At 40.9% G+C, this 21181-nt stretch overlaps 1 protein-coding gene across 3 annotated transcripts in view; it reads right to left on the reverse strand.

Moving 5' to 3' along the window:
• The window catches only part of UST (uronyl 2-sulfotransferase), a 282268-nt gene that overhangs the window by 62728 nt on the left and 198359 nt on the right, over positions 1–21181 (reverse strand). For all 3 annotated transcript variants that reach the window (XM_036906922.2, XM_036906918.2, XM_036906919.2), the window contains exons 6-7: positions 3892–3989; positions 1745–1902 (exon numbers count right to left, since the gene is read on the reverse strand). In XM_036906922.2, the coding sequence (XP_036762817.1) occupies positions 1745–1902; positions 3892–3989 (256 nt within the window). The remainder of the gene's footprint in view (positions 1–1744; positions 1903–3891; positions 3990–21181) is intronic.

The raw sequence follows: 21181 nt of genomic DNA on the forward strand, positions 1-21181 counted from the left end.
TGGAGTGTTTGCATGTTAATCCAGCTCCTCTCAGCTCCAAGTCAGTCAATCTACAAAGATTTAAGTTTCACTACATCCCTTTGTGTCTTTGATTTTAACGTCTCTAGGCTACTCAGTTATACAGATCTTTTATAAAAAGCAAGAGCAATGATTTTAGTGTACCATAATCAGTGAATCTGTACTAAAAAGGCACTGTCAAGGTGGTTCTGGTGTGAAATGACTACAGTGATTTGCTGCTATTCTTCCTTGAGCCAATCTGACACCAGCTTGCTGGTTTGTGGCAACAAGAAAACAGTACAGGTGCTAGTCTTTGCAGAGGCTAAAATATATTGAGAAGCTGGCCAGGAGCAGATGTTCATCTCCTATCTTCTGCCTCGAGGGGCATGGAAACTCTTCTGGACAGAGCACCTGTGGAGTTTCACCTTCAATATTACTGTAGAAGAATCTCTCACGAAGATGCCCCAGAGGCCAAAGAACATGGTGGAAGTTACTGAAGAATCACACGTGTGTGCAATACCACACGATAAAGGCCAAGAGTGGAAATAACAGTGAATAGTCTACACCTTTTCTTCAAAGGAGTCTAATTTAGGATAAGACCCCTCCGTGAACAAAGAACACAGTTAATGTTGTCTTGTAGGGCTAAAAAATGGGTCACAGCATGACTCCTTAAACTGCCTGTTGTTGAATGGGGAAAGGAAGGTCTAGTTTCAAAAACCGACTAGGGCTTATTATGGTTCTAGCAATTCACACCACATTTCCTGTTGAGGAGACACCGCTGCAGTGCACACCGTCGGGCTCTCAGTTCTGTTCTGCATGTAAGTACCTAGGATTTCTCTCTGAGTGACAGAGTTGGGGGACTGAGGCAGAATCCACCAGCCAGCCAGCTTCCTCTTGCAAGTCATCAGCGGTGGCAAGGACACCTATGTAACATGATCCAGGGCTCCCCTAGGCAAACACCAGTTTACCTGGGCACTGGTACCTGCCGAGGATGCAGGTGTGGTGCAGTGGAATGTGGAATGTGCAGCAGCGGTGACCTTTTTATCTGCTCCTTATTTCTCCAAAGAAGAACATTGGCTCCTGTTTCAGGATGACCAAACGAGATGATAACAGGTTAGTGAATAAGTAGGCAAAAGGCTTATTGTGGCAGCAGTAGGATATGGAGAACAGGAAAGAAACAAACAACCTTGTTTGTCTCTCAGGATAAAATAATGGGAAAAGTAAGTGATGGATTTCTGAAAGAAATTATATTTGCAGGGATCCTATGGGCAAACTCTGTAATCGCTCTGCTGTATTCTCTTTCTTGCTTCTATTGGGAAACCACTCCATTTGTTAGAAGAAAATCAGTTTGCTCATTTCAGTTTGCTCCTATTCTACTGCCAGGGTTTGGTATGCCAGAGTGTTTTTGTCACATGAAAGTCAGGACAGAGATATTCCATCACATGAAGGCTCCTTCACACACCCATGTTCCCATCCGTGAGCTCTGACCAGCATGTGCCTGGTCACTGGTCACCCTGGCAACGCTTGTCTGCAACACTTTCCAAAGGGAACCATCAAACCTTTAAATCATGGCAGTTTGAGTCTGGACTTGAAGCCCAAGATTTTGGCATGTGAATCTTGTGGTTCTAACCTTCCTTTGCCAGACAGGGGAGCTTCCCTTCATGCACACAAGAGGTAATTTCACGCCTCTGTTGCCTGGGCCCTTTGCAAAGTGAGTAACCCTTGAAACAGAGAGGAGTTGAGTTACCTGGGTCTTTGTAGATGCTGAGCACACCCTTGAAGTAATGAGGTAAAAATCTTTCCAGTAAAAGCAGCACATCTTCCAGCTCCTCAAGAATCCCCACGAGCAGGAAGTTCTCATTCACGTTCAGCTTCGCTCGCTCAAGGGCCCACTCACCAGGCTCCCTTTACGGACACAAAGATGATTTTAAAATCAAATATTCATTTTCAAAATGCAGTGACAACATGCTGAAAATCTCTCTCTCTGTCCACCCGCCACCACCTGCGTCAGTCCACATCCCATTCCTGCAGGACCAGCTTGCATGCGGCTGCCTCCAGCTGGCCTTCCGACCGGCCTTGCCCTCCACGGCTCTCACCGCAGCCACGTCTACCTGTGCGCAAGGCCTCACCCAAGGCCTTGCACTCAGTCTGCCTGAATGTTCATTTGGAAGAAGAATACAGGCATCAAGGGATGATTAGAATGGCTTTTTAATTGGAGGACCAAACCCCATTTACAAAATTATAAGTTTGAAATATGAAACTTACTGACATGGTATTTCTGGAGAAATCAAAATAGGTATCAGATCATGTTGGGTAATCCTCTTAGTCTTTTAAAGAGTTCAAAGACAAATCTTCTTTTTTTTTTTTAATTACAGAAGGAAAACAGCCTAATCTCCTTTGTAAGGCAGCTTGCTGAGCCGACAACAGTTACGTGACTGGGAAATTCTGATGGGGATCATAGGGGCTGGGCTCCAGGCCTGGCTGGCATTTACCATTCAGAGGAATTTGGGCAAGCCAGGGTTCTCTTTTGTAAAATGGTAATAATAAGCTTTACCTAGCTCAACTAATTATTGTCAAGGTGGAGCAATGTAACCATTTGAAAGAGGTTTGAAAATGATCATATGTGAACTGAGATAAGGCACCATGATACTCTCCCCAAGGGTAGAAAGTATATAATTTAAAAAAAAACAAACAAACACTTGAAGGAGTTAGAATCATGTTTCTTGGAACAAGTATCTTCATTGTGCCAGAAAGTGAGTCATCCGGCCCGAATCTTCCCAGTATCTGAAGCAGTAACCACCGTGAACCAGGAGGCATTTGTTACGGGGGTGAGGGTGGTGGGGACTCTTGAACCCAGGACGTTTATGACGAAGCACAAACCCAATACTTCTCGGTCCAGAATAATGACTGTAAACAAAGCCTTGTATTGTGGTAAGCTCAGCAGAGCAGCGATAACAACAACACCTGGAATCATTCAGCAGCAATTGGCCCCGAACAAAAACATTCAAGGAGTGTACTGGGATTTAGAAACAGGTGTCTCCCGTCGTTCTCAGGAACACAACCGACCTTCTGATCAACGTTCCCTTTGGGAAAAAATGTCTCTTCTGGGAGCAGGCTTTATTTTTCTCCAAGCAAAGATAATATCCCTCATCACTACCATTTCTTCTCGAGGCTACACCTTTGTCTAGTACAATGGATTTCAACTGTAGCTAGACCAGATCCCTGAAGGGGTGGTTTCAAATGCCTGTGCCCACCTCTGGGACTGCGATTAGGTGTGTGTGGGGGGGCTCCTGACTAGTACCCCAGGGACGCTGCGCAGGAGGTGGGCAGACCGCACTTCCAGGGCCTTACTATCAGAGCGAGTCATTTTCTAAATAAGGTCTTGCTTCCAAGGAAGCCTGAGGGGTAAGCATGAGCAAGCACTCTCCTCTTTTTCTACTGTGTCTCCTAAGAGAGACAGTACGGGATTTGGGGTGTGAGCGCCCAGTGCCTCAGACCCAGCTGGACATGCCGTGCAGGCCAGCACAGTTGTTGCTGAAGCCCAGTCCCTGTGGACGAAGGCTGGGCGCTTGCCCCGGGCTTCACTCTCTCAGGAGCCGCGGAGGGACAACCACGAGTCAAGCGCACACACAAAAAAAGTGTTTGGTTGGTATTCCAGCTACAAAGCTTTATGGGGTGGTCCCACATCCTCTATCAGAGCCTAATCTGTTAATTTCTTTGCTTATAGGACATCCAGAATCTCAAATGCGAACCTTAAAGATTAACCGCAAATATTAACTGAATTCCAGAAGGTTGAGAGATGAGAGATTCCAAAGACACTGGCCAGTGTCAGCTGGTGGGTTTTCTGCCTTTGCTCTCCACATTAGCATGCTGTGAGCCTGTTGTAGTCTTTACCTGCATCTGGGATGCTGTCCACAGAAATACGGGATGATGTAAAATAATCTGGGGTTGGAACACTCAGGATAGTTTTCAAGAATACACTCATTGATATCCTAGAAGAGAAAACACGGCAGTCAGATGTCTTGCCGTCTCTGTGGTGCTTTGTCAAATGCTGCAGAGTGGTAAGTATAATTGGTGCTTAAATCACATGGGCAAGCCTTGAGGAGATGCAGAGAATTCATGGATTTCATGAGTAGACTCCCTTTTTGCCTCACACCATTCTGTTCCACTGGCCACATGTGGTTAGGGCATTTCTGAGAGGGCCTATTTTGCTGAGTAAACTGCATTTCTGCATTTCCCAGTGGCCTGAAGTCTTTAGCTGGGTCACAGGCACCTTGAGAGAACTTCTACCCAGTGCAGTTTGTTGAGCCCCAGAAGTTACCAGTCAACTGGTATACAGCTGGCACCGAACAGACATTTGTTGAATGGATTCAATGTGATGTAATCCTTAATAATTCTGAATTAATCAGAGATCCTTGTATGAGCAACCCTGTAGAAATGTGTTTCCCTGTGTATCCATGCATCCTACAAATAATTGTAAGTACCTACAGTGGTCACTTAAAGGATCTGTAGGCTTTGGAGGGGCTATAAAAGCATTACTAATGTTATATTGGATTTGAAAGTGACAGCATGTTTGTGTACGGACATTTCCCCACTTTCAAAGCCACAATTGTAATTTCCAGATTTTCTATTTCTCTTCTATGAGGTTGTACATTGTGTTTCTGTTCATATCACAAGGGCTTACACTGGCTTGGTGGGGCCTAACAGTCAACTTCTATCAAGGCAGATGACACTGGATACCCCAGATAAGACATGCCTGGTACTTAAATATTTCTAAGGAGAAAAGATAACTCAATGTATAAACAAACTGAACAGCTCTGGGATGTTTTTCCAGAGACAATACTGACAAGGCAGAAAAAGACGGGATGGTACTTGCAAACATGGTCACATAGTCAATGGTGTTTATAAGGCAGTTGAAGCCACTATATCTGATATGACTGGGGTAGGTGATTAGTTCAAATTGGGAATCACAAAAATATATCTCAAAAAAATTTTTTTACAACTTTTCTTTTCCCTTCATACTTCTTTGGTTTATATCCCAATTACATGAATTATACAATTACAAGGACATATTCAACTGGAATTAACAAATTCAGCAACAAACACACTCTAGCTAAGCACGGGAGTCTACTGTGGGAAGCAGAGGTACACACTATACAGAGAGGAATATACTAGAAGCAGAGTATACTACAGTAGCCATCCAGCCATCCAGCCATGCGCTAAGTGAAGGGTGACTAAGAGCACCTCATTGTGTATGAAAACCATTAAAAATGCATGACGTTAGACCCCAAATACCTTTCTAAGCATTTGATACAGAGAGATGTATGTTCAGATCTTCCTCAACTTACAAGGGGGTTCCATCCTGATAAACCCATCTTAAGTTTTGAAAATATTGTACGTCAGAGTGCATTTAAGTACACCTAATGTACTGAACATCACAGTTCAGCCCAGGGTAGGCTACCTCAAATGTGCTCAGAACACTTACCTTACCCTACAGTTGGGCAAAATCATCTAATACAAAGCCTATTTTATAATAAAGTGTTGAATACGGCATGGTAATTTATTGAATACTGGACTGAAAGTGAACAATGGAATGGTTGCATGGGGACAGAATGGTTGTAGGTGTACTGGTTGTTGACCCTCGTGATCCTCAGGTGACTGGGAACTGCCACTGTCATAGATGATTGTCCTGCATATCGCTAGCCTGGGTACAGATCAAAATTCAACACCTGAATTACAATTTCTACTGAATGTTTATTGCTCTCACATCACTGTAAAGTTGAAAAACCATCAAGTCAAACCATCATAAGTTGAGACTCTCTCTATAAGGATATCTATCCATTGCCACAAGATCATTGCAACAAAATATGGCAGAACTTAAATGTTCATGAATGGGGGCTTGATTCACAGAGAACTTAAGCTACATTCCTACAATGAAATACTGGGAAGGATAAAGAGGATCTACGTTTACAATCTTGAAAAGTGTCTGTGATGACATTTTCAAATAAAAAAGTCAATTATGGGAAAATATGAGCATATAGAACAGGTACTGTCCTGAAAAGTGTCCACGATGAATTTTCAAATGAAAAAAAATCCAGTTATAGGACAGACAGTATGAACATGAAAGACAATATAAAAATAAACAAATATATTTACATAAACACAAACATCTGGAAGGATCAATACCAAACTGCTCAAAGTAGGTATTTCTGGCAATAGATGTAAAGGAAGATGGGAATACATTGAAATTTCACTTTATACATTTTTGAAATGTTAGTTTTTATTATAATGTATGTATTTTACTTTATCATCAGAAAACTGTAAGATGATACCAAAGTTTGTGTGGAAGATGAGCGGGCTTTGACGTGAGGATGCTCTGTCCGCCCTTCCTGCCCACACTCTGGCAGTGTCCTCAGGCAGTTGACCTCCTGCAGGGACCTGAGGGTTGTCAGATGGACCCAGCAACTGGGCTGTAGTCAGAGGAAGGAGCGAAGAGTGCAGGGGAACTCCACCCGGGCGCGTGTGGTCAGAGGCACAGGTTCTGTTGGTTGGAGTGGAGATTTCACACTAAAGGGTGCAGTAAAATGACTGTGGCTTAGAGGGTGTCCAAGGTCTGTTCCATACACAGGCAGCCCCCCAGAGGCCTGCATGAACAGGAAGGGTGGGGCAGCAGAGTTCACCAAAGCCTTCCACAGAGACTCCACAGCACCTGCGCTTCTGCAGGATTCATTTTTAATAAGAACCTGTGTCAGTATTTGTTTGGGTGGTGATTCTGTGAGAGCATAGACTGTCTGTTCAGTGTGTCTCCACTGCTTAGCACCCTGCCTAGGAAAAGCTGAGGTGAGATCAATATTCAGTGAATGAATGAACAAATGGCAGAAGAAAAACGCCAAGACACATGGCCATGAGTCTGTCCCCAGTGTTCCTAGGCGGGAGCTTGCAGGAGTGGCAGAGGACATCACTGGTGGGGGAGGGCCAGAGGGTGCAGTGACCCAAGCAGGCCATCTCCTTTCTGGGATCCACAAATAACCTCACAAGGTCAATTCATGGGAAAACATCAATTCCTAGTTTTAGAAGTGCCGTTAACAATTTTTTTTTCTTATAGATCAAGGCATGCTTTGGGGGATTTCAAAGATTTGAGCCCTCTTAGGTTGATGAGTGCTGTTGGTCACAACCATCTAGAGTGAAAACACTCTAGGAGAACATAAATAAAAGATGATGCAGGTGTAAGGTCAAGCAGAAGCAGAAAAAACGCTCTGAAGACCCACATACTTAGCTGCCTATGGCTTAGCCACAGGGAGCAGTGACGCTGCTTCCCACAGCTCTGGGATGAGGGGCCTCAGGAAACTCCTGGCCACTCACACAGTCCACAATTATTGGAACTGAGACCTTCAGTGAGTGACCTTTCAGTTTCCTGGGAAACTGAATGAGACACGTGTCAACACCACTGTTCCTACAGTGTCCTGCTCTGACACGTGTCATTGATTCTCGAGGACCATCTGCTTCTCCTGGTGTTAATGGTTTTATCATTGGTATAAGGCTTCATGATCCTGTGTTGTTTTATAGTCATCTTTTTATTCTGAAGTTCTCTTCACACACATATATTTTTAGACGGTTATGCAACTTCATTTTTTTCTTCCCATGCAGAGCATCTAGGATAAACTTGCTTTAATCCGGGCTTTAAGCTTTGCTCTAAGATTGTCATGATAGTGATGACTTTAGCTAAGCTGACTGGCTTCCCAGCCCCTGATGTGACTTGCTCGCTGGCCCCTGGATCTTGGTATATACTGTGGGCACCTGCAGAGCTCCATGCCACACGAGCCTTCTTTTAGGAGTGGGTCTGACCATAAGACCCTGTTCTGCTCATATTCTCACATTAATAGGGAAATGAGATATTCTCAAAAAAAGAACTTTCCAGGTAATTAAGAGATGCCTTTTAACTGCCAAAACTACAGAGAAAATTAAAGCATTTTTGTTGAAATTTATTCTAAGCTATTTAAAAGTACTATTTAAAAAAGTACTCCCACCTTCTTGGTTGTCTTTGTGGGTTCGTCTTCCCCTTTGGTCTTACAGCAAAATCATCTTTTGTGGATGTGCTCCTGGTGACATTTTCAGATGACGGATCGTGATGAACAGCACTCACCTTTCAAGCACCAAAGGGCCCACTGGATGCAGGGGAATCCCTGGTCACTACAGCCAGGCCTCCGGAGTCACCTGATGCCTCTCTCACTGTTCCCCTCCAGTCCACTCGAGTGCCTGGCCCTGCCATTTGACCCCCACTGTCTTCTAGCCTGCATTCTCCTCGCCATCCCACCACGGCCTCTGTTCTGCTGCCCTCCAGTGAGTTAGTAGCTTCCTCCCACCTCTTCTCCCCGAATGCATCTCCACATAGTTGCCCTGTGCAAATACATCCATGTCATCTCCGTTTTCAAAAATATGAAGGATTCTTATTGACAATGCAGTGGGCAGAACAATCCGTTAGGGGCCCTGTTAAAAATGCTAATTCAGAACCCAAGAATGGACTAATGGTTACCAAAGGGAAAGGGACTAGGCAGGAGGGGTGAGAAGGGAGGGATAAGGGCGGGGAAAAAGAAAGAGGGCCTTACGATTAGCATGTATAATGTGGGGGGGGGCATAGGGAGGGATGTGCAACACAGAGAAGACAAGTAGTGAGTCTACAGCATCTTACTACGCTGATGGACAGTGAGTGTAATGGGGTTTGTGGGGGGGACTTGGTGAAGGGGGGAGTCTAGTAACCATAATGTTTTCCATGTAACTGTAGATTAGTGATAATAAAATGAATTTTAAAAATGCTAATTCCCCAGCCCTACTTGTGGAGTGTTTGATATCCTAGGTTTGTCTGGAACAAGGCTAGGAATCTGCATTTTAAAGAAGAACTTCTGGCTCTTTTGAGAAGATGGTCACTCTTCAGGACTGTCAATACTGTGCCATGAGGTAATTCCAGCATTTGCTCATCTGCCTCCCATGCCTGGAATTTCCTTCTGCCTCCTCCCCTGGTCCCAAGAGCAGGCCCATGTTTTGGAGCCATTCCTGGCAGGATGAGTGTTAGCGTGCTTCAGTCCACCTGGGCTTGTGGCTCAGGGCATGGGCATTGGGGCAGCTTTGACTACACTGCCAGCCACATCCACAAGGTGTGGTCCTGGGATGGGCCTACAATGCCCCTCACTGCACATCCTCTTTACTGTATAAGGAGGGCTATCAGATTACAAGCTTAATGGGTTAGTCAGTTTAGGTAAATGGGATGGATGTGGAGTAAGCTGACTTTTATTGTATCACACACTTTTAGCCTTTCTCAAGATTTACCAAAAAAATTTGGGCCAGAACCAAGAGAGTCAAGTGACACACTTCAGTGAGGCTTAATGGACTTGGAAGTGGCAGACAGCCAGATTCCATCATTTTCCCATTCCACGCTCATGGCAGTCATGAATCATTGATGAAACACTCTTTCTAGTGGAGATGGGAAGTGTCCTTCAGAATCCTTCTCAACACAGCCCTCTAGGAAGTACCACGATCAAGCAGAGCAGCATTGTGTTCTCCCTGTTACGAGCACAGTGCATAATATTGGATAGATAACATCTGGGGCGTCTATTTTGGTGGCTTTGTGGCCCTCTGTACCACTTCTGAAAATATGGCTGTGTGTTTAATTGCAGCATGGCAAAAAGGACTGCTGGGTCAGTATCAGTCTACATCTATTTCAGCCACCATCCTTACTCCTGGGGGCTCTAGTCCAGCAGAGCTCTTAAATCCTCAAACTGAAGCACTTAAGGACACAGAGACAAATTATTTTGTTGAAGTCCTTCATTTGGATTTCAAGATTGTGAATTTCAAGTTTCTATTGCATTAAACTAAAGAAAAAGAAGCAGCCACAGTTTTATCCTGAAATGTTTTAAGATGAGGATCAATCCACCATCTAATTCAGTTTTCATAAGAGTTTTCATGAAAGGAGGCCCTTTCAGTAACTTGCAACAAACTTTACTGAGCATTCACATAACTGTATGCAGGGTCCTGTGCAGGCTATAAATGCTGCTCCCCAGAAATGTCCTTGCATTTTTTTCTACACAAAGTGTTTCTAAAACAAGGAACCATAGTCTTTGAGGTCAAGGGGTTTTGGTGCTTATCAGAAATGTGGGGACCATAACTACAGTGATTTCATAGCCTGGAAAACCTGGGAAATCTAACCAAGTAAAATTAGCAACAGTTAAATGGAGACAGGCTGTCAGACAAATGTTACTTCTACTTTTATAGCAAAATATTTACCACAGTATTATTTAAAAGGTCAAAAAATTATAGACACTTCAATTATAGAATTTAGATAAGCTGTAATATATCTAATTGTAAAATACTTGCAGTCATCTAAAAAGTTTGCAAAGGATATGTAACTGTAAGAAAAGTGGTTATGTGAGAAAATAAGGGTACTATATATGCAGTATGACCACACTCCTGTTTTTTCTTAAAAGAAAACCCTATATTTAAAAAATAAAAAATATAGACTAAACATTTTAACAATGGTTTGGTTTGAGATGGTGAAGTTCCGGATTCCCCCCCAATTTTTCTTTATTAGTCTCAAAATCTAATTTAGGGTACCTGTGTGTGCTACTTAAAAAAACATTTTTTAAAGTTTTTGTCAAAGTAATACATGCATGTTGTCAAAAAATGTTATAAAAAGGGTTATAATGAAAAACAACTGTCTCTTGTTCTACCCTTCTCTGCCTCCCAGTTGTGCTCACCAGAGCTAACATACCACTTAACTAGATTCTATGTTCTACTATAACCTTGTTTTGCTGGAGCACCTCCTCAAGTAACATTTTGCTCTGTTTTCTCGTTTACAGTGCTGCTGATAAGGAACTTGTCACCAGTAACATTCTCAATAGTTTGTAGGTGATGTGTGTGTGTGTACGTGTGTGTGCATTTGAACATCAGAGGAGACGTGTACTTTAACATTTTTCTCTTTACCCTCAGTGTTCTGAAATTTCACTATGGACCTAGCATTGTGCTGAGCACTTAGTAGGCCCTTTTAATGAGCTTCATGCCTTTCAGGCTTGAGATGTACTTTTGTAGTGTGTGTGTGTGTATTTAATGGTTTTCTCTTTGTTTCCTCAGTTCTTTAATTCTAGATTTCTTTGTAGTTGTTATTTTGGAGCTTGATCGATCTTTTGTCACTCTTATTCTTTCACCTTTTCCTATTCTTTATCTTTTTGTTCTTCAAAGAAATTTCCTTTACTTTATCTTTCATATCCTTGTGTTGAATTTCTTATCCTAACAATTATATTTTAATGCATAAGAATTCTTTCTTGATACATGCTGATTTCTTTTTTTATAGCATTCTGTTCTTTTTATGGATATAATATTTTCTCGAATCTCTCAGAGGAAACTAAATAGCACTCCATTTTAAAGCTTTCTTCTTTTCCCTGAAGTTTCTGTTTCCCTTAGAATTATTGTTTCTGTTAGCTTTTCTTAGCTTATCTCTTTCAAGGTATTGTCTTTTTTTCAAATATCTACGTAGTTTTGCTTGTCTGTGCATATTTAATAATGAGTCAGTAGAAACAGATGGAGAACTCTGCTGACATTGGAAGGGTTTATTTCCCAGTGGGCTTCACCATTTTGCTGGGATTACTTAATTGCCAGACAGGGAGCAGGGGTCTTTTCTCAGAGGACATTTTCATTCTTTGGGAAAGAACCAATGTTTCACCTGGGTCCCAGCTGCTGTACTTTCCCAGGTGGGAATGGTTAAAGGACTGCTTTTCCACATAGAGATCTCCAGTCAACCCCTTTGTGTCTGGCGTTTCAGCATAAGCCCACCCAGCACTCCGGCAGACTGGATTCTTATCCAGCTGTATTTTCTCCTGCAAATGCTCTCAGTGCTGTGGCCTTACTCCCACTTTGTCAGATCCAAATATTCCATTCCCTCTCCCGGTTCAAGTGTTTCAACCTTTTGTTCTCCTCATTGCTGTGTATCTGCTCTTTTAAAAGTCCTTTTCCATTATCTTAGTGAGGTCTTAGGAGAGAATTAAATGCTGTGATCCACTTGCTTCTTGAACTGAAAACTGCCCAACAAGGGCTGGTTTTCCCAGCCCACAAGCACACATTTATTGATATAAAGATGAAGAAAGTGAAATAAAATAGATAGCAAAAGAACACTCAACTGCAGATATCTAGGACCTCCGAAATACCCATTTCAAGTCCCCATTACTTAAAAATACTGTATTTCAAATCAGATACTAATGTAACATTTTTACATGTTAAAATGTCTATAAATATTAAGTATGTTTTATTTTTGCAACACAAATTCCTGCCTTAGTGGGAGATTTCTCCTTTTCTCCCTCAAGCCTATGGCAAATAGACAGAAAAACTTCTCACTAAATAAGTCGACTAAATAAGTGCACAGCAAGGCAGCCTAACCAGCAGAAACTACACTGCACCAACAGTGTACATTATCTCTGAAAGAAATTAGGAGGCAAATTTAAACAGATGTTGGCAAGTAAGGGCAGCACAGGAAATCACAGACTCAGTAAATGGCTCTGGGTGCTCCAGGTGCCTTAAAAAGGGAAATTGCATGTCATAAAGTAAGAAAGCAGCGAGGGACCACCTGGCCTCTCAGCCTTGCGGGCTCCTTTGCTCTTTAGGGCTGGAGACAGGTTGCCATTTCTCTGACAGCCAAGGAAAACCTTCCTGTCTCAAATGTGAAGTTGGGAATGGCTTCCCGACCACTTTTTGAGATGTTTAAAAAAACACCAGTTGAACACATGAAGTTAACCTTCACTTTGTGGTAGAACTCCAGGTAGGAGGAATAATTCATTCATTCTCTCTGCGGGGGTCGGAGTTCTTAATGGTCACTTAGAGAAAGCTGTAGGGTAATATTCAAAGGGACTACTGTGGACAGGAGGCAGCTCAGGGACTGCTTGTGCTGTGTACAGACAGAAGACGGTGTCAACTCCATAGCTATGGAATGTGGGGAAGATGCAGGATGGAGAACCAGGGTGTATTTATGGCACAGGATTAGCATCAGATTGCTGTGAGTAGACCACAGGCACTGGCGCTGACTAGTTGTTTTCAGTTGGTTACAAGGATCTCATGGGCCATGGTGGAGATACTGGTTGAGGCCATTCTCTCAGGTTTGTGGCAGTGATCAGGTTCAGCCAGGGAATGGAGCCATGCACAATGTCACAGAGGGTCAAGCCACCCTCAGGTTTGCCCTCCCCTCCTAATATGCCACTTGACTGGGTGTGGTCATGTATCTGAGGAACTTGTCATTGCTGTCAGCTGCTCAAGGGCCTGCCATCTCTCCGTGGGCACCCAGTGCTCTCACAGTGTCTCTGCTTCCTCCCATGACCCTACCCATCAAAACCAGCTCTCAGCTTGGTGTCTAGTGGAAATGATCTAAAAATTTAATGCATGCAGAGATATAAATAAGTGATCAAGCTTAATGTGCTTCCCAGATATATTTACATTTTAATAAGGAACAGACCTTTAACCCAAAGAAGGAAGGTTCTAGCAATGGGGAAAGGAGGAGGCGAGGAGAAGCAAGGAAACTAACATTTGTTGAACATCTACCACTTTATTCAATGAAGGGATATGGAATGAATAAGAAATACACTGGAGAAAACATATTTTACCTTATCAAAAGAACAAACTGCACAGACAACTGTCACCTTGGTGAGAGGTAGGAAGATTGGGGATTTTTTTTTTAAATGAGAACTATGTCCACTGAGGATGCCATAAACCACACTGTGTAAACCATGTGTCTACACAGAAGGATCACCAGAGGTCACCTTGAACTTGCTGTCAGATCCTGAATTCTTCTCCAGGCTCTGGAGCCTTCTTTCCTTTATAGTCAGGGTCACTCAACCCTCACCAATCCTATGGTTAATCCTGGGACTGGTAGTTGGGAGTTAAGGAAAAGTTGAGGCACACACAGGGTACATGGGGTATGTGTGTGTGTCAGATGGGTAGGGCTCCAGGACCCCCAGCCCTACAGACACCAGAAGAGCTATGCTTCACTTAGGTTGATCTATTGGATTCTGTATAAGATCTCATTTGATAAGAAAGTTCTAAACCTGAAATTCATGCAGAGGCTCAACATACTGGAACAACTAGCTTGACCCTATACCTGGGCAGCCGTCTGTTTCCAAGGTGCTGGCCCACTCTGCTGTCTGCTTCTGCTAACTGAAGCCGTGTTTTGCTGCTTGTGTCTGTGCCTCTGTCCTAGCAGCTTCCTTAGCACGCTTGGTTCTTCTCACTTCTAGAAGAGGATGCTCCAACATGCTTACCCTCAGTAGCTCATCCTAGGGCATAGCTTATTTTGCTTCTGAATATCAGGTCTGTCACCAGGCTTTGTTATGCATGTGAGCTTTTAATGTTGTCTATTCCCAAATTCTGGGCCATCTATGGGGGCCTTACTGGTATTCCATCGTGTCACCATTTTTTCAATTTGCCACTGCCACTTTATGTTCTTTTTGTTGGACTGGTTATGCTCCATCAAGGTCCCGCACCCTACTCCATGACACCGCTCCTCCCTTGCCCTCTATGAGCAGATGATTCTGATTGTAGGTCCAGGAAGTCTGATCGTACTAACTGGGTCATGACTGCTTGGGCCCTACAATTTAAAGAGCACCTTGTGGGAAAAACAGAAATATGAGAAAATATTTTTCCTCTTTCTCTCCTTCCTAAGGTCCAAGCTGTTGAGAATTCTATTCTTTCCTCAACCTTACTCTTTAAGGGAAAAGAAAGCTACCAAACTCATGTTAACAAGGGTAAGTGTGGGTATTTTTAATGTGTACAGTAGTGTTAAATACTTTGTAATATCTATATTCTAAATATGAAAAATATCATTTAAAGCACATGGTGTCTTATTTAAAAAGAAAGTTAATCTGCTGTAATTTTGGTCTATAGTGTCAATATCAAGCATTTCCAGCAAAGTACGTCAATTTCTTGATTATTTTGGTTTTCATTGTCCATTGTGAATGAATAGAGACCCTTTGAGCCTACAAAAAGCTGAGACATCAACCTGGCCTTCAGGAAGGCACATTGCACACAGGTGGGGTACTGGGCAGGCTTCCTGAATTCAACTCTCCGAACCTCCTAAAAGCCACATCTGCTGGGTCCAGCACTGTTCCAGGCTCCAGGGCATGAAGGGCTGCCAAGTATGCAGAATTTTGCCAGATTGTGTGGTTATTTTATTAGGCGGATAAATGTCTACAGATTTTAGTGTAAAAACAGTGGGTCCAACCCAGTTTTGTACAAACACTTTCAAAAGTAGAAGTGGAATACATTATCAGTCACTAGTTCTCATAATTACAGTTTTTTTGGCTAACAATCATTTTTCCTCCTTCCACATACAATGTCTGGAATGTTTGCACAAAGACTGTCTTTAAGCAGAGGTTAGCTTCAGTGGGAGTTATGTAAGAAACCACTGGACAACCTACATTTATGCAAGTGGGACACATGTGTCTATCTTGACAATTTTGGGCATAAATTTTATGGAATCATAAATTATGAGGACTGAATTCAGTGATTAGTTGAAGGAACACTGAAGAAAAAGAGGTAGAAGAGGGTGATCATTTTTTTAAATGCTATTGATTATAAATGAAACACAAGGTAAACTTCATCTGGGATTCTAAATTTTCAACTAGAATTTTCTTATATAGTTTACATCTATGATGCCATTATATGGTCTAATGCAATTTTATTTCAGAGAATCTTAATATGGGGTAGCTCAAAATTGGTTGCTTATTGTTTTTAAATAATTCAAGCTGAAATATTCAACAAACTAATGCCAAAATTCTTCAATTACTAATGAATTAAGGCATCTACTGTACATAAAGTACCTTGCTAACTACCTCGTCCCAATTAGCTGACAAATGATTGTGTGTCTTCCTTTATTTGTAGTTTATAATTTGTAATCTCAATAATTTTTATATAGGATATCTTCTTGGTAGCTGGTTCCCTTTATTTGTATGTGGTATCCCTTTTTATCGATGCTCTTGCCTTATATTAAATTTTATCTATGAACTTACTTCTAGTATTTAAATGGTGATCTTTCCTCATGACACTATTTTCAGTCTTCTATTTTCAATAGATGACCCCCTCTGTTTTTGATAGATGAATTGAATAATTTATCTCTACTGTGTTTATTAATATATTTAGATTTATTTCTGCATCTGACTTTGTGTTTTCTGTTTATTTTTTCTTTTCATGTCTTCTGTGGGTTTAATAAAGTTTTTAATTATACCCCCTCTCTATTGTCTACTGTTTTAGAATCCAAAGGTTACATTTTTACTATTATCCTTTTTTAACATTCTAAGAATTTTTTTCAAATATATAGTTCTGAGAGTGTAAAAAATACAAATAATAACAATAAGGTTTAAAATACTTTCACTATTTGGGAAGTTTTGGGTAGGTGTGCAATATTTTTAAAATTCTTTTATAAGTGGATGGTGAGAAAGATGAGCACATGCAAAGCCACTTATATATTTTTAATATTCAAATTTGACTACATTTTTTCTAATAAAGCATGAAGTAATTTGGTTTTCCAGTACTCTTCCCAAATCTTGATGATCTTAGTACTTTTAATTTTGCACTAACCACCAACCACCCCATCTTGTCAATGTTGTTCAATTTTAATCTTCTTTAACATAAAAAGACCTTCTCACACTCAATATTCAACTAATTTTTATCAACATCTTTTAATCAATAATTATGTTGACTATTGCTTCTTGTACCCTCTACCCTACTTTTCTTCACAATCCATCTGTTAATAGTGCTTTTAGTAAAGTCAGTAAGTGGTAAACTCTCTCTTTGCCTGCAAAAGTTTATGCAGTGATTGTTTAGCAGGATATAAAAATTCTAGGTTGATCATTATTGTCACTTAGCACTTTGAAGATATTACTCTACTGTCATGTGGTGTCTATTGTTACTGATCTGAAATCTGCTATTAGCCTAATTGTGGTTCCTTCACTGGTCATCTGCTTTTCTTCCTTTTCCTTAATATCCTACAGTTTCACTTGAACTTATTTCGGTGGAAATTTAACTTTGTTTATACTCTTCAGTACTCATGGTACATTTTTAGTATGAAGAATCACATCTCTAATTTTAGAATATTCTATCCTTTAATTTCTTCAAATATTGCTTCACTACCATGTTACCATTCTCTTTTTCTGGAACTCCTATTGAATGACTATTGGAATCTTCCAATCCTTTTCCATATCCCTTAACTGCTTTATCTATCTGTCTATCTATCTATCTATCATCTATCTATCTATCTATCTATCTATCTATCTATCTATCTATCTATCTATCTATCCATCTATCATCTATCTATCTATCATTTAATTTTTATCTCTCTGATTGCATTTTTGGTCAATTCCTCATACCTACTTTCTGATTCATAAACTTTCTGTTTAACTTTACTCAGTTTAGAGTTTATTCCATTTCTTAATTTTTTATTTTAATGATGATATTTTGTGTTTTTAAGATTTCTAATTAATTATTTTTTACTATCTTCATGTTCTTATTTCATGCTTTTGTTTTATAATTTCCTGTTCTTTTTTGATGGAAACTATTCATCCTTGTAACTTTTCAAACATTGAGGCATACTTTAAAGTTTTTGTTATATTGTTCTGTAAAACCATCTGGAGTGAATTTGTGTTCCAATTGTAGATTTCAATGCTGTCTTTCTTGGTATTAGATTTTTTTTCATGTGCTTAGAATGTTTGGCCTATAGGCTCATTTTGAGTGGGAGATTGTCTTACTCTTTCTGCCCCTCATCCCTTCCTCCTCTGCCCATGTCTCTTCCTTCCTCCCACCCTACTTCTGTCTTTCCCTGGTGGTTTTGTGGTTACTACCTTCTGAACTCCTGTGTACTTAGTCATATTTGAAGTTCCCATCCAATGGGAACAATGGGGATATTACAATTCTTGTTGCAAGTGGCAAGAATTTGGTTTACTTTCTACCTGTGGTGCTGTGGCTTTGTTTTCCCACCTTCAGGACTATAGACTATGGTTCCAGTAACAAGCTAGCAAGTCACTTTGTTCAGCTTCCTTTGCCTGGAGTGAGAGCAAGTGTGGCTCCCCACCCCAGGCTCTGGTTTAAAGCACTGAGCCTGGTTCTGGTCCCCATCTTGACAGGGAGTACATTTAGCCCCATTTACATTGCAGGGACCTAATTCCTGGCTGCCACTGCCTGATCTGTACCAGAGACCATCAGGCCTGTAGCTTTACCACTACACATCACTCTGGTATTGTTCTACGCATGGGGATGATATTCTTCTTTTTTAACTGGATAGGTCCTTTGGACTTCCTTTTTAAAAATAATCTACCATTGTTAAATGTTTGGGGCAAAGGGAATGTGAAATCATCACACTATCTTGACTGAGGATCCGTATGGACTATTCATGCTTTTTCTCTACAGGTCTACCAGAAGGGATACTCAGTACAGGTACAGGGGTGTGGGCAAACTAGAGTATGGAAATTGCAACTTGCTCAGTTGGAGGAAAGAAGCTTGGTAAAATGGCAAGTCTGCACCAAAGGTCAGATGTTTATTAAGATATGATAATAATTTCTGCTTCACTAGTATGTCAGAAAGCACAAGGCCAATGCTGTTAGGGTAGACATCAGTGTGTTCCCTGAGGATTCTTCTTGCAGACCTTGCAAGACATTAATATATTGTAGTAATGACTTTACTGTCATGCTGCTCTGAATCTTTCAATCACTTCAAATGTGTTGCCAAAATTTCCAATATTCAAAGCACACTATGAATACACAAAGGATATTACCTTTGCTCTACATATTCTTTATTAGTAATACAGAGACTAAACTTTTGGAAAAAAAGATTCACATCTCCTCTCTGTACTACGGTACTCACCCAGGACCAGGCAGGTGCTTCTTAGAGCTCATAAAAATAGCCTTTGAAGATGATGAAACTATAACTTCAATTGTGCTATGCCTAGCAAATCACAAGGGAATCTGATACAAGCTTTCAGAAAACAGTACTTTCAGAAAACTGTCTTTCAATAAGCAATGTCATAAAAAATTCACCAGCAGAGTGAAATCCAGAATGCAAGTACTGGTACGTCTTAAACAAAAAGTACTTAAATGATATTGTAGGTAAAGATACATCATTATGGATACTTTCTTTTAGTAGATATCTGCATGACTGAAATGTCATAAATGACCTATAATCCATTTCCTGACAGAAAAGGTGCATTCCAGGTGTGGGTTTCACTTAAAGGAATAATGAGGGGATTTTGTGATTTTGTGATTCTAATATCTGAGGCCCAGGAAAAGCCACGTGGCCAGACCTGTGCTATGAGCAGCTCTGCTGTGAGCTGTGAAAGTGCTGTCTTGGTTAACCAGGCGCACACCAGCCCCCTAGCTCAGGGCTCTTCTGTCCTGGTGTATTTAGTCAGTGCATGGATGGCAGCTGCCTTTGCAGGAATGGGCTATGTTGATTATATTTAGAAGCATACAGTTAATGGGACTGGCTATCCTTCTAATATGACTAATATTGAGATGCTGATCAAACCCTTAAATTAAGCAGGAAGTCAGGTTTATGGGAAGGCCTATCCCCTCCCTCCTACTTCGTCACATGGTAAACAGATAGGTAACCATTCCGTGGGCTTTCTGGAAGAGTGATAGTGTGAAAGCATTTGAATGACTTGCCATTGAATCCTATGGGGTCTACACTTTCACCATTTCTAGATCTTAACATAAACATGGAAATGCATTTTGACTTTTGACTGCTGTCTATATAATACCAGAAGGAAAGATGTTGGTAAAATCTTAGGCCAGAGATCAGAAGGACGACTACAGGTTGTATTTTAAAGGTGAATTATGAAGTGGAAAGAAACAAATTATCCACCCCAAATATGTTCATTTCGCCTGTTTAAAAGAAGCCCAAGAGGTAGGCCAAGTCCCAACACAGTTTAGTATTTCCTGGAGGCACTACTGAGCAGAAAAATCAGGTTCAAACAGATCTTCTCAACCAACACTACACTTTGTGAGTGTGAGAATGGCAGGAATTCCTGGGAAACCAAGTAAGTTCTTTAAGGGTTTTAGACCATAAAATTTATTTATGACCCATTTGGGCCACACAAGTTTCTAAAAAAGCCACAGAAACTGTCTTAGCCTTATAGAATTTTGATGATTTTGTCTTCCCAGCTGAATTCCTTTTTCTTTCTTTCATATTCAATAGTCTTAACAGTTTTGACCTACAAGGCCAAAACAACCCACAGAAGTTACACTTTCAACTTCTGGTTATCCAGGCTATAAACAGCATGTTTGTGGATTTTATTTTTAGGCCCAAAACCTCTCCTTTCTGTGGCCCCACAGTCCCAACTTAGAAGGTCACAAAGGATCCATACTAGGTTCAATAAAGAAAAGTTGAAACTTAATAGTCATAACGATTATTTAAATTAACTAGGAATTTCAGTTTCTTAAGACCTTATTTTTATGACTGACTAAAGTTTATCTGTATGATGGAGATTCACTGGACTATTCTCTTTTATGAAAAATTTCCATTTTGTATAGTAAAAAGCAAACAAAAAATGACCCCCACCCCAAATAGTACAAGTATAGTTGTATCTGCAGCCACATGCCTCTATTTTTTTTTTTGCCTTCTTTGACCCTGGGCCTCTTTTTCTGTAGTTCATTTGTTTCTTCATTCATTCATTCATTCATCCTTCCCTCCATCCATCCATCCATCCATCCAGTCACACTCAATCTTGCTCTCACCACTTCAAGGTTTCTAGGACTGTTTTCCAGTGGGTAAGGTAGGCTTTATGAATCCTCAGACATTCTCTTTTAAAACTTTCCATCTTAAGTTTGTCTAGAGACTTTGTTTCTGACCCTACCCTTGGCTCTGCTTCCTGAATTCTTCTGCTCTAGAATGAAATACAACTACACAGAATCAAGGGAGAAAAGAGCTACTAAGTCAGCCTCTTTATTATGCTGGTTCTTGGGATTTCTCTCTTAGCTTCCTTAGAGGATGTTCTCTCATATTTTTAATATGTGTAGCCGTGTTTAAAGGTATGACATTTATCAAGCCAATGTCAACCCAAAGGCTTATCCTTTAAAGGCTGTGTTAAATACTTCGTCGTTTATTACTTTTTTCTTTCTCTTTTTGATGTTCCCTTCATTGCCACGTGGAATTTGTGCCAGGGTTGTCCAAC

This window comes from Manis pentadactyla, chromosome 12 (genome assembly GCF_030020395.1).
Source record: "Manis pentadactyla isolate mManPen7 chromosome 12, mManPen7.hap1, whole genome shotgun sequence".
NCBI classification, from domain to species: Eukaryota; Metazoa; Chordata; class Mammalia; order Pholidota; family Manidae; genus Manis; species Manis pentadactyla.